Source organism: Abramis brama (genome assembly GCF_963993115.1).
Source record: "Abramis brama genome assembly, chromosome: 13".
Classification (NCBI taxonomy): Eukaryota; Metazoa; Chordata; class Actinopteri; order Cypriniformes; family Leuciscidae; genus Abramis; species Abramis brama.
In genome coordinates, this window is record NC_139975.1 from 36,869,356 (window position 1) to 36,883,181 (window position 13,826).

At 41.8% G+C, this 13,826-nt stretch overlaps 1 protein-coding gene across 1 annotated transcript; it reads left to right on the plus strand.

Moving 5' to 3' along the window:
• The first annotated feature begins 7,384 nt into the window (after positions 1–7,384).
• itln3 (intelectin 3) lies at positions 7,385–13,559 on the plus strand. Its single transcript, XM_084132435.1, has 7 exons — positions 7,385–7,571; positions 8,087–8,227; positions 9,772–10,019; positions 10,951–11,106; positions 12,375–12,495; positions 13,178–13,281; positions 13,353–13,559. The coding sequence occupies exons 1-7, from the start codon at positions 7,520–7,522 to the stop codon at positions 13,458–13,460; spliced, it is 930 nt and encodes a 309-aa protein (XP_083988561.1). The 5' UTR covers positions 7,385–7,519; the 3' UTR covers positions 13,461–13,559.
• The last annotated feature ends 267 nt before the right edge of the window (positions 13,560–13,826 follow it).

Consider the following 13,826-nt stretch of genomic DNA (forward strand, 5'->3'; position numbering starts at 1 on the left):
ATTTAATCTTAGTTCATATTAATTTCAGCATTTACTAATACATTATTAAATCAAAGATTGTATTTGTTAACATTAGTTAATGCACTGTGAACTAACATGAACAATGAACAGCTGGATTTTTATTAACTAACATTAACAAAGATGAATAAATACTGTAAAAAATGTATTGCTCATTGTTAGTGCATGTTAGTTAATACAGTAACTAATGTTAACTAATGAACCTTATTGTAAAGAGTCTATTCTAATCTTGTAAATTGAGTCGGTCTCTGAGCTCGGACTCTCGGTCTTGGACTTCAAGCTTTACTCTCATTATCCTCATGACTATATTAGCATCTGCACTCTTTCAGTTCTACAGCTGATGTTCTCTGCAAGCGTCCTCTGAGGATCTCCACACACCACCCCGTGTGTTCAGGAGCCTGTCGAGACACGAGCCAGCCCTGACACACACTCCACAGGTGCCGTGATTCAGACTCACCTGAGGACAGAGCCGAGACGAGCCTGTCATGGCTGATCCCTGCGCAGAGAATGATGAGGTAATGACGAGCACATCAGGATTTATGGGAAGTGTTCCCGGCTGATCTAATCTATGCAGCCTGACATTGAGTTATAGAAGTTTATAATGTGTTATGTGTATGCTAGGCCAAAGAGATGTGTTTATAGTCTTGTGTTATTAGTTTCCCGGACAATGGTAGGAAGACTGTTCCAGAGTTTTGATGCTAAATAGGAGACAGGGGCAGCTGCCACTGGCGCCTGTCACTCGATCTGCCACCGCTATACGCGCCTGTCACTCGACCTGCCACCGCTATACGCGCCTGTCACTCGACCTGCCACCGCTATACGCGGCTGTCCCGCGACCTGCCACCGCTATACGCGCCTGTCACTCGACCTGCCACCGCTATAGGGCAATTCCGCGCAAACTGTCACATCCATAACACCAACACAATGCCATGGTATTTAGTTGGCGTTATGGATGTGACCGTTTTGCGTGGAATTGCCCTATACGCGCCTGTCCCGCGACCTGCCACCGCTATACGCGCCTGTCACTCGACCTGCCACCGCTATACGCGGCTGTCCCGCGACCTGCCACCGCTATACGTGCCTGTCACTCGACCTGCCACCGCTATATGCGCCTGTCCCGCGACCTGCCACCGCTATACGCGCCTGTCACTCGACCTGCCACCGCTATACGAGGCTGTCCCGCGACCTGCCACCGCTATACGCGCCTGTCACTCGACCTGCCACCGCTATACGCGCCTGTCCCGCGACCTGCCACCGCTATACGCGCCTGTCACTCGACCTGCCACCGCTATACGCGGCTGTCCCGCGACCCGTCACGGCTATACGCGGCTGTCCCGCGACCCGTCACGGCTATACGCGCCTGTCACTCGACCTGCCACCGCTATAGGGCAATTCCGCGCAAACTGTCACATCCATAACACCAACACAATGCCATGGTATTTAGTTGGCGTTATGGATGTGACCGTTTTGCGTGGAATTGCCCTATACGCGCCTGTCCCGCGACCTGCCACCGCTATACGCGCCTGTCACTCGACCTGCCACCGCTATACGCGGCTGTCCCGCGACCTGCCACCGCTATACGTGCCTGTCACTCGACCTGCCACCGCTATATGCGCCTGTCCCGCGACCTGCCACCGCTATACGCGCCTGTCACTCGACCTGCCACCGCTATACGCGGCTGTCCCGCGACCTGCCACCGCTATACGCGCCTGTCACTCGACCTGCCACCGCTATACGCGGCTGTCCCGCGACCTGCCACCGCTATACGCGCCTGTCACTCGACCTGCCACCGCTATACGCGGCTGTCCCGCGACCCGTCACGGCTATACGCGGCTGTCCCGCGACCCGTCACGGCTATACGCGACTGTCCCGCGACCCGTCACTGCTATACGCGGCTGTCCCGCGCGACCCGTCACGGCTATACGCGGCTGTCCCGTGACCCGTCATGGCTATGCGCTTACCACTCGATCCATCACAGCTTTATGCATCTGCCTTGCGTCCCATGAGCGTTAAATGCGCCTCTCACTCGAAGTCGAACCACTGTTTGTGCCTGTCACGTGACCCGAAGTTAGGCTACTGTTAAAAAAACAAAGATGACCTGGAAAACGCATCCCGATTTTGAATGTTTTTTTTTTATTATTAAAATCTAACACTGTTTAGGTTAGATTTGAAAAGCAGACAAGACATGCCAACATTGCTGGGAGTGTCAGACCAACTGCAACCAGCAATTAAACACTTTTTGGAGGATTTTGGGCAAATGGCTGAAAAATCAAACAGTAGCCTAACTTATGGTTAAATGGTAGCCTATATCATTTTCGACCAATAGGTGGCGCATTACGAAATCGATGTGATGTGGTCAGAGTGAGGTGACAATGACAAACCTTACCAGTGGCATTACAATAGGCAGATTTATTCAAAAGTTATCAACATTTTTGGAAAATATGTATAACTTTTGACCAGAAGGTGCACTGTCTTGAAATATTTTGAATATCCTTTGAATTACAAAATAGGCTACAATGAAATAGCTTGGCCGTGACTAACGTCTCAGTAGTCCAACATTAGCTAGTGCAAGTTTACCTTAAGATAGCATGCAGTGAGGTTGGCTTGATATAGCAATGATTATTATTACTATATTAATTATTATTATTATCATCATTATCAATATTATTATTGGTATTATTATTATTATTAATTTATTAAGAAGTCTTATTTCGACATAAGTCGTTATTTCGACATAATATATTATTTCGACATAATATCTCGTTATTTCGACATAATAAGGGGACATTCTAATCTGCATTAAGCCACATTAAGTGTTCTTAATGTTTTTCTATGGGAGGAAAATGCTTAACGTGTAGTTAAACTTTGCGTTCATATTCTGGGCTCATCTGATTTTTTGTACATAGCATATCCTACTTTGTTATGATTTTAGTATCATAATGATTAATAAATGCACGCACAATTATCCATGAACTTGATTTGAACAAATGCCTTTCATGTGTGCACAGTTCAGAATTAAATGAATGTGCAGCAATTTGTACAAATACAGATGTAGGCCTACTATACTGTTGTAGCCATTAAATAAGCGCATTTAGTTTCATATTTGTTAAAATATTATAGTATTATTTTTTTCCATTTACGTTGATTTATGAAAAGTGAACAGCACAAGTAAGAGGATGCACAATATATATCGAGAGACATGGAGCGGGTCAGACATGATTTTGACCACTTTATTAAGTTTTGTTTTGTAGAAAACCTTTCTTTAAAGTGAATTTCGTTTTGTATAAATTGTATCTTAATTTTAATAAATTTTTCATCAATCAACCAATTGCCTGGATTTAATAAATAGGAAGCAAATATAACGGACAATATAATCATGGAGGCGCCCGTGCAGTCACTTGCATTGCACGTGAACTGGAGCGCATCTCATCCTAACTTAACGAAACTCAGTGTATGCCTCACATAGACATGAGAAATACATCAAATACACCAAGCTTGAAATGTCTTTAAACGAAATAATTCAAAACGAAAAGAAAAAGGCTACTCTGTGATTATGTAATCCATTATGTGCATTTCTCTCTATTGGCGCGTTCACTACGAATATGGCGATCGTCAACTTCATCTTTGCAGCCAACACTGCCAGAAAACACTAGTTTATTAATAAAAATCAATGCACGCGTCACCGGATTTACAAATGCCCATCTTGCTTGTTTGCACGCACACATATTATGTCGGAATAACGAGATATTATGTTGAAATAACATTATTATTAATAAAACATCTTTTCTATTTGATTGAATGCTGAATATTGCGCTTGTTCAATTTAATAAAATTAAAACTTTAATTGTGGTCATTAAAATAATTGAATATTATAGCTAAATATTTAGTGGGCAGGTTTTGCTCATTTATATGGAAGCTTGTTTCCGCCACTGAATAATAAATAAATAATAATAATTGCGACTTTTTATCTCACAATTCTGACTTTTTTTCTCACAATTGCGATATATCAAGTCAGAATTGTGACTTTTTTTCTCAGAATTGCGAAATAAAGTTTATTTCTGAGAAATAAAGTCGCAATTGCGAGATATAAAGTCAGAATTGCATGATATAAAGTCGCAATTGCGTGTTATAAAGTCAGAATTGTGAGATATAAACTATTCTGAGGTAAAAAAAAAAAAATCCGTCTTTTTTCCCCTTAGAATTGGACTTTATATCTCACAATTGTGAGTTTATATCTCACAATTCTAAGAAAAGATGTTAGAATTGCGAGATATAAACTCACAATTGCGTGTTATAAAGTCAGAATTGCGTGATATAGTCGCATTTTGCGAGAAAAAAAGTCAGAATTCTGACTTCATAAGACGCAATTGCGACTTTATTTCACGCAATTCTGACTTTATATCTCGCAATTCTGAGAAATAAAGTCGCAATTATCTTTTAAAATGTTTTATTCTGTGGCGGAAACAAACTTATGTATGTAGCCTATATATATATATATATATATATATATATATATATATATAAATAGCCTATAATTAGGCAGCTCCCCCAGTCAATGATCTAGCACCCCCTCAGCGATCTCGCACCCCCTCAGCACATGTTAAAAATTCTCTGGAGCCGCCCCTGGCCGTGACAGGTCGAGTGACAGGCGAGTATAGCTGTGACAGGTCGCGGGACAGGCGAGTATAGCCGTGACGGGTCGCGGGACAGCCCCATATAGACGTGACGGGTCGCGGGACAGGCGAGTATAACCGTGACAGAAAGCGGGACAGGCGAGTATAGCCGTGACGGGTCGACTGACAGGCGAGTATAGCCGCGACAGGTCGCGGGACAGGCGCATAGCCGTGACGGGTCGCGGGACAGGCGCGTATAGCGGTGGCAGGTCGAGTGACAGGCGCGGCAGGTTGAGTGACAGGCGCATATAGCGGTGGCAGGTCGAGTGACAGGCGCGGCAGGTTGAGTGACAGGCGCATATAGCGGTGGCAGGTCGAGTGACAGGCGCGGCAGGTCGAGTGACAGGCGCATATAGCGGTGGCAGGTCGAGTGACAGGCGCGGCAGGTCGAGTGACAGGCGCATATAGCGGTGGCAGGTCGAGTGACAGGCGCATATAGCGGTGGCAGGTCGAGTGACAGGCGCGGCAGGTTGAGTGACAGGCGCATATAGCGGTGGCAGGTCGAGTGACAGGCGCGGCAGGTCGAGTGACAGGCGCATATAGCGGTGGCAGGTCGAGTGACAGGCGCATATAGCGGTGGCAGGTCGAGTGACAGGCGCGGCAGGTTGAGTGACAGGCGCATATAGCGGTGGCAGGTCGAGTGACAGGCGCCAGTGGCAGCTGCCCCTGCCACGGAAAGATTTTACCCTTACTGCGATTTTGATATTCTAGGTATTATCAACTGGCCGGAATTTTGAGATCGCAATAGACGTGAAGGACTATAATGCGTTAAGAGCTCACTCAAGTACTGCGGAGCTAAACCATTTAGTGCTTTGTAAGTAATCAGCAATATTTGAAAATGTATATGATGTTTAATAGGGAGCCAGTGCAGTTTTGACAGAACCGGGCTAATATGGTCATACTTCCTGGTTCTGGTAAGAACTCGAGCTGCTGCGTTTTGGACCAGGGTTGGATCAGGGTGTTCGTTTTAATTGTTCGTTTTAAGACAAGGGGCAGGAACCAAGACAGGATAGGTGATCACCTGAGAGAGACATAAAGACAGATTTATGCTGGTTTACAGAGAGGAAGGGGCGCTCAGTGTTGTCTGTGTGGAGTTTGCTTGTTCTTCTCGTGTGTGCTCTGGTTTATAGGTGAATTGGGAACGTTAAATTGTACATAGGTGTGTATGCAGGTGTGTGTGAGTCCCAAGCCGTGTAATGGGGAAAGTTGGTGAAAGACCTGGCAACCTACCCCGGAAAAATCATCGCCAAGAAAATTCATGGACAGTCTCTCGCGTATGGCAAGAGCAGACAGCAACATAGTGTCGGCCCAGATCCGGCCCACATCTGGGCCGTGTGGAATCCATGAGTACCGGATGTGGGCTGACACTATGTTGCTGTCTGCGCTGTGTGTGAACATGATGGGGATTGTAGTTCTACACTAAATGTGAGCATTTACTCATCTCACTGGCACAAAAACAGATTCAGGGTTCCTCACAATGAATAAACACAGTGAAATGCAAACTCACAATATTATGCGAATCTCCAACAATTATGTTAAATAACACAATAGACTTGATGTATTTAATCTCACTTTATTACCCAATGTATTTGCTGCTAACCTTCGATGATCCAATTCAACCATACTAACAAACAAAAATTACTTTAGATAAACATCACATTTGCTGAAGATTAAAAATCATTAAAAAGCGATCGCCTTGTGGAATCAGATACTCGTGTTTAGAAGCAGGTCAGATGTTCAGATATTGGATATGCATCTGATTTAAAAAGCTTTTTTAATCTGACACTTCAGAAAGATGCCAAGCAAGAGCAATGATTGGTGAGTGTATCAGGACTGTAAATTCATCTCTATAGAGTTCAGTAGTTACAGTAGTCATATTAATAAAATAACAGTAATCGAATACTAATTTTTTTTTCTATTTGACAAGCTGACTAGGAAGAAAAATAGTTTTGTGTTTTATAATATATATTGAAAACAAGCAAATTGTGAATTATTGCCAAATATTTCACGAACCACATTGCCTAATTCTTGATATTCTGTGATGTGGTAAATTCCCGAAAGCACTCGGGAAGGATCCGATCTGGGGAGTTCAGCAGATTATCAGCGATTGGGAAATGCCTGAATGAAGCCGATACTGACGGACGGACACACTTCAGTGGACATTGGCCTCGGCTGGGTTCACTGTGCAAGCAAACGTCCCGCTGGCCACAGAACAGTTTTAATTCTGCACAATCACACAGTTTTCACCAGAAGCTTCAGTGTAAAACACCCAAGTGCCAAACAGAGAAATAAAGGAGAAACACAAAGCAACAGCTAGACGGAAACGAAAAAGAAACATTCACAGTAAAAACTGCTTCACATACTAACTAAGTTTTGTTTGTATGAATCAATAGGTTAATTCTGAGATGTTAAATAATATTTTTGACTTGAATAAAGCCAAATGATTTAGATTTTACCATTTATTTCATATAAGAACATAATCTCAGAATGATCCAGTGCATTCATCACTTCACAAATACATGCACTTTCCTGTAATGTGTTGTGATGAAAGCACGTGCCGAGAACATAAATATGGGATGTAATGTTCAATAACAAACTGATAAGTTGCAGAAAAAAAGTAAACAGTCTATGATGATGTGTTGGTGTTTCAGTAATGGGCATTTCCCTGATTTCCAGCCCTGGCTCTACAGTGTGTTTGATGAGTACACACTGAGCTGGTGTTGCACAATCAGGCCGTTTCACTCCAGATATCCGCTGGGATGATGGGATAAAAGCTGCAGGACAGAACAGTGTTCATCAGACGTGACTGAGAGCTGGAACTCAACACTATGCTTCGCTGCGCTTCATTCCTGATGTGCCTTCTGCACCTGCAGCGCTCCGGTGAGTGGACACACTGCAGAACACACTTTCACAACTCACTACTTCTGTCTCGTGTCCAGTCCAAATATCTGAAAATCCTTAAATCGAGATGCATTTACTAGATGAGTAAAATGACATAAGATTTTGTCTTAATCTCAATTTTCTCAACAGAAACAAGATTATTTTTCTTAACCCATTGGCAGATCATTTTGCGTGTTTTAAGCAAAAACTCCCTTAATTTTGATTAATTTCCCCAGAAAACAAGGCATAATGTTATATGGCATTTTACTACTTTAGTAAATGCATCTTGATTTAAGAATAGTTAAGAAAAGACTGAAAAGCATTTTTTGCAAGTGTGATGTGAAATTATTCTGAAATGTGGAGCTACACCTAACTCATTAACTCAACACAGACAGCAACATAGTGTCGGCCCAGATCCGGCCCACATCTGGCACACCTGGATTGGATGTGGGCCGACACTATGTTGCTGTGGGGCAGATTAGTAGGCGTGGTGGTCATCATATCTCTGTCTGCAGTTCTGGGAGCCGCTATCAGCCCGAAGCCGATCCTCATCAACGGCACCTACATTAACCCAGAGCTGGGCAAGTATCACGCGAGACTGAGGACTCTCGCTCGAAGCTGCCTGGAGATCCGGGACAAATACAGCGTCACGGAGGGTGAGTGCTGCCATAGCTCTGTTAGATTTCAATCTTAAAACCATCCTTAAAAACTCCACCAGTCAAACGTTCAGACACACTTAATGAATTTATATTTCTCATCTTTTTTCTTTTTTAATCATTTTTTAAATAAAGGGGAACCAAACACTCTTATGTTTGAGAAGTGAATATATGTGTGAATGTTTGTTTTCTATATATATGTGGATATATATGTTTTCTATGTGAATATCTAGTAAAGTGTAACTTATTCCTGTGATCAAAGCTGAATGTTCAGCATCATTACTCCAGTCTTCAGTGTCACATGATCCTTCAGAAATCACTCTAATATGAGGATTTGATGATCAAGAAACATTTGATTATTATCAGTGTTGAAAATGTTTTTTAACAATATATTCATTTTTAAAAAGTATTGTTAGTGCTGGAATAGAAGGAATAGTATTGAACGGCATTAAACTGATTTAAAGTTTGAGTGTCCAGAATGAGTAGAGCGGGAGTCTGGACAGAGAAGAAGCTCAAACTCAAGAGTGTTGGGTTACACTTTATTTTAAGGTGTCATTGTTACAGTGTAATTATACATGTAAGTACTGTGTCTGCATTATTAATTAACCACATGTTCTTACTATAGGGTTAGGGTAGGATTAGGATGTGTTATGCATACTTTTGATTAGTTTGACATTATTTGGTCACTCCATAATTCACATACTTCAATTTGTTTTATATGATGATTTAATGTAAGGCTGTTTACAAGCTTTCAGTTGAGTCAAGGTAACACTTGGAAAGGTGACATTCTGTTGACTATAAGTAACTTTGCTGCTACATAACTTTGCTGCTCAACAAACTCTCATTAGAGTATTAGTAGACTGTCTGCTTAATATCTGCTAACTCTTTATTGTGCTGCTCCTCCAACAGACAATCTACTGACTATAAATAACTATATTGTACCTACATGTCAACGTATTCTAACCCGAACCCTACCAGTCTACTAATACTCTACTAATACTCTACTAACACTCTACTAATACTCTACTAATACTCTACTAATACTCTACTAACACTCTACTAATACTCTACTAACACTCTACGAATACTCTACTAACACTCTTCTAATACTCTACTAATACTCTACTAACACTACTAATACTCTAACACTCTACTAACACTCTACTAATACTCTACTAACACTCTACTAACACTCTGCTAACACTCTTCTAATACTCTACTAATACTCTACTAATACTCTACTAACACTCTACTAACACTCTACTAACACTCTACTAATACTCTACTAACACTCTACTAATACTCTACTAGTACTCTACTAATACTCTACTAATACTCTAGTAACACTCTACTAATACTCTACTAACACTCTACTAATACTCTATTAATACTCTACTAATACTCTAGTAACACTCTAATGAGAGTTAGTACACATGTAGGTGTAACGTTACTTATAGTCAACAGAATGTGTTAAAGGGACCATCAGAATAAAGAGAGAGCGAGTAAGCCCGTTCTGAAAGTGTATCTGGGCTGTTTCTCGTCAGACGGCATGTACATCTTGAGCACAGCGAGCGGCACGTATTACCAGGCGTTCTGTGACATGAGCTCGGCGGGAGGCGGGTGGACTCTGGTGGCCAGCGTTCATGAGAACAACATCAGAGGAAAGTGCTCTTCTGGAGACCGCTGGTCCAGCCAGCAGGGGAACGACCAGAACCGGCCCGAAGGAGACGGCTCGTGGGCCAACACACACACCTTCGGCACCGCAGAGGGCTCCACCAGCGACGACTACAAGGTAAGAGAGACCTCACACTTTTAGACTTTCTCAGTTTGTGTAAACCGACTTAAGGTTCAGAGTATTTCTTTTTCCCACATTCATTTCTCATATCTAGTACAATTATGTGGTTTTGTTTCATTAATACAGAGTATATTTTTTCTTGACTTACCCTTAAAAAGAATGGAAGTGAGATGTGACAACATGCCCCATACATTATAATATGACAGATTAAAATATTATCTGATCTAATCAAACAAATATACAAGACAAACTAAAATATTGTGTCAAATAAAATACAATTATTGACTTTTTTTATATAAAATAATGGCATTTTTTAATTATTAGAAATAAACACATTTTTGAGATTGACAACAAACACCGGAAAACACAGCTATACAGCATAGTTCAAATCATAATAATAATTAATAATTTCTGAAGATTGACTCTCAGTCTTTATTCACATTTTCCTCATGGTTTCTCAATAGAATTCATAGAATAGAATATCATAGTTCTAATAGGGACTCATTGTAACCCAGTGTGACAACATGCCCCGGTTCAAACCCTGCGAGTGTCTTCTGCTGTTAGATCAGCATTAAACAACTATCTCACCTGTTAAATAACAGATATAAGATTAAAATAAGATCAGATTTGTCTCATTTTAAAAAAACACAAAAAACAGAGATGAAAAATTAACATAAGAAATTTACTTTGCTATGGTCAAATAAATGTTCAGTGATATCTTCCAAAGATTTCTGAATGTAATTTTTTTTTTCTCTATATAGTGTTGATATGGCAACTAGTAAATACACCAAGTTTCGTCATGAATGTGTGGAAGTGTTTAAAACTAGTGTGTGACAACTAGCCCCTCTCACTCCTACATCATGGACTCCACCGAGACTGAGAGTCTATTACTGATAATCTGATGCCCGAATGTTGTCGAATCCCACAGAATCCAGGCTACTACGACATCCCTGCTCAAGACGTGTCCGTGTGGCACATTCCCAACAACGAGCAGCTGAGCAACTGGACGTCTTCTGCCATCCTGCGCTACCATACAGAGAGCGGGTTCCTGAGAGACACTGGGAACCTTTACCACCTATTCAAGGTCAGACACACTCTCCTGTGTGCAGTCGCCCTGCAGAATAAAGATCCAACATGCACGGATGTACTGCCTCTAAAGAGTCGGCCACATTTACACTGATGCTTGTAATAAGTAAAAACGGTGTGATTTGCAGTGGACACAGATGAAACGATAATACACGCTTTTGCTTTCCGCACCATTTTTTAAAGTCCCCCTGTAGTCAATCATTTTATCCCTTAAAACTCATATTTAAAAAAATTTTCCATGAAAAAAATTCTTCATGTCTTAAAATATCTTGAATGTAACTCGACACCCTTGCCTCATTTAGTATGCGTGGTTCTATGAATAAGCAAATGAGCCCCGCCTCCACTCACTCACTCAGCTCAGAGATCCACTGGTTGACGATCACACGTTGATCTGATTGGTTACAAGGTAGTTTGTGACGTCAGAAACACCAGCGATGTCAAAGTGTGTTTTTGAAATCAAAGAGTTTTAAGGGATAAAATTATTGACCACAGGGTGACTTTAAATGTGTTAATTTGCATACATTTTGAAACTGAAATTTTGTTAATATATTAGAGTTTATTTTTTTTACAGTTTTATCTTGTTTTATCACTCCATAAATTATGCTGTCAACCGCCAGAATTTATTTATTTTTTTTACCTTGTTTCTAAGAATAAAATGTTAAATGTATATCAGATGAATGCTATATAAGCAAACCTTCAGAATATACCCAGACAGCAACAGATCCAGCCCACATTGGGTACAAGTGGATTAAACACAACCCAAATGTGGGTCGGATCTGGGCTGACACTATGTTGCTGTCTTTGTAGATAGGAATAAAACTGTGAAGTATGGTGTGTGTAAAGATTTCTGAAAAAAATATTTAGAGGGAAAAAAAGAGTGAAAAAAATCAAGATATGTATTGTATTTGTAAATCTACAGATGCAAATAGATAAAGTGTATTAAAATAAACAACTAAATGTACATTTTGGAGGTTTTCTTTCCACGAGTCTGAAAAAAGACAAGCTATGGAAGCAAATAGCCCAGAATCTCAAACCTGAGCAGTGCCTGATAAAAACAATGTGTTTGCCTGTAGTGTCTTTCCTCGAAGCAAAAGGCATTTGTTCAACTACAAAAACTCCCGTTGACAGACACTGACCCCATACATACCCAAAATAACTCTGGGGGAAAATCTAAATGTTTTAAAGCATTTTTATTAGTATTTTCATTGAACAAATGTAAACGTGCCACTTGAGCTGACGATGAGATGTTTTGTGAATGTGTAACAGAAGTTCCCGGTGCGGTTCGGAGCCGGACGGTGTGACAGTGATGCGGGAGCCGTCAGTCCGGTGGTGTTTGACACGGGAGACAAAGACTCGACTGCAGACTTATACGGGCAGTCTGCTGGAAGTACTCAACTCTACTTCACATCACAGGGCCTGTTCACACCTGCTCACGTCATGTGTTTGTAGCTATCGGCCCTGACAGCAACATAGTGTCGGCCCAGATCCGGCCCAGATCCGGTACACATGGATTCCACACGGCCCAGATGTGGGTCGGATCTGGGCCGACACTATGTTGCTCTCTGGGTGATTTGTTAAAACCGTTTCAATTACACTTAGCTTGAGATGTCTCATCGATCACAAGTTCAGTATGGCGTGCCTCAAGGCTCAGTACTAGGACCGTTGCTGTTCACTCTGTACATGCTACCCTTGGGAGATATCATTAGGAAACATGGCATTAGTTTTCACTCTTATGCTGACGATACTCAGCTCTATATTTCTTCATCTGTAAAACCACATTCTTCCATCTTAAAAATATATCTAAATTACATCATATGCACTCATTGACAAATGCGGAACAATTAGTTATTCGTTCACGAGATTATTGTAATGCTCTACTGGGTGGTTGCCCTGCACGCTTAATCAACAAACCACAGCTGGTCCAAAACGCAGCAGCTCGAGTTCTTACTCCAGCAACAGTGTCGGCGCAGAGAGAACGCGTGTGAGCAGGTGTAAACAGGCCCTCGACACACTGATGATGAAGCACAGAGGATGCATATGCAGAAATGTTGTGTGTGTGTGTTTCTCAGAGGAGTTTGAGTCTGGCTTTGTCACCTTCCGAGTGTTTGGCGCGGATCAAGCAGCCATGGCCATGTGCTCTGGAGTCAGGCCGACCCAGTGCAGTCCTCAGCACGTAAGTCATGTGTTTCTCAGACCGTGATGTTGTGGAGGAGTCAGTCTGATGTGTGTGTGTGTGTTCTGCAGTATTGCATCGGCGGAGGAGGATATTTCCCCACGAGTGATCAGTGTGGAGACTTCACAGGAGCTTCCAGACGCCTCACTGACTCAGCTGTGCTGCTCTTCTATCGCTAACACAGTCACATGATCAGCTCATCTCTACTGTACAACACTGTTAAAACATCTGTTTGATGTATGAATGTTGATATCAATAAACCTCTGCAGAAACATGTTTCCAGCGGTGTTGAGTATGATTACATTTTTAGCACTAAATACATGCAGGAGGATTTTCATGTTAAAATGTTGTTCGAGTTCGGTTTAACTCACCGGCCTGGTGTTTCCGATGTTGTGCAGAGAGACTGGTCAGCTGGTTAGTTATGCTTCATGCAATCAGCCAATCAGATTAGAGGGAAATGTTTACAGTTTATGTCAAGTTTAGGTTAAGTGCTTCTACATCAGTGTTATTCACCATCATTAAACCTCTGACTTTAGGGATAATTT

Bases quoted from the DNA above. Each gene is read 5' to 3' on its own strand.
- itln3 (XM_084132435.1), top strand. From the start codon at position 7,520: ATGCTTCGCTGCGCTTCATTCCTGATGTGCCTTCTGCACCTGCAGCGC. The intron at 7,572-8,086 runs GTGAGTGGACAC...CTCTGTCTGCAG, and splicing joins TCTGCACCTGCAGCGCTCCG to TTCTGGGAGCCGCTATCAGC. The intron at 12,496-13,177 runs GTACTCAACTCT...TGTGTTTCTCAG, and splicing joins ATACGGGCAGTCTGCTGGAA to AGGAGTTTGAGTCTGGCTTT.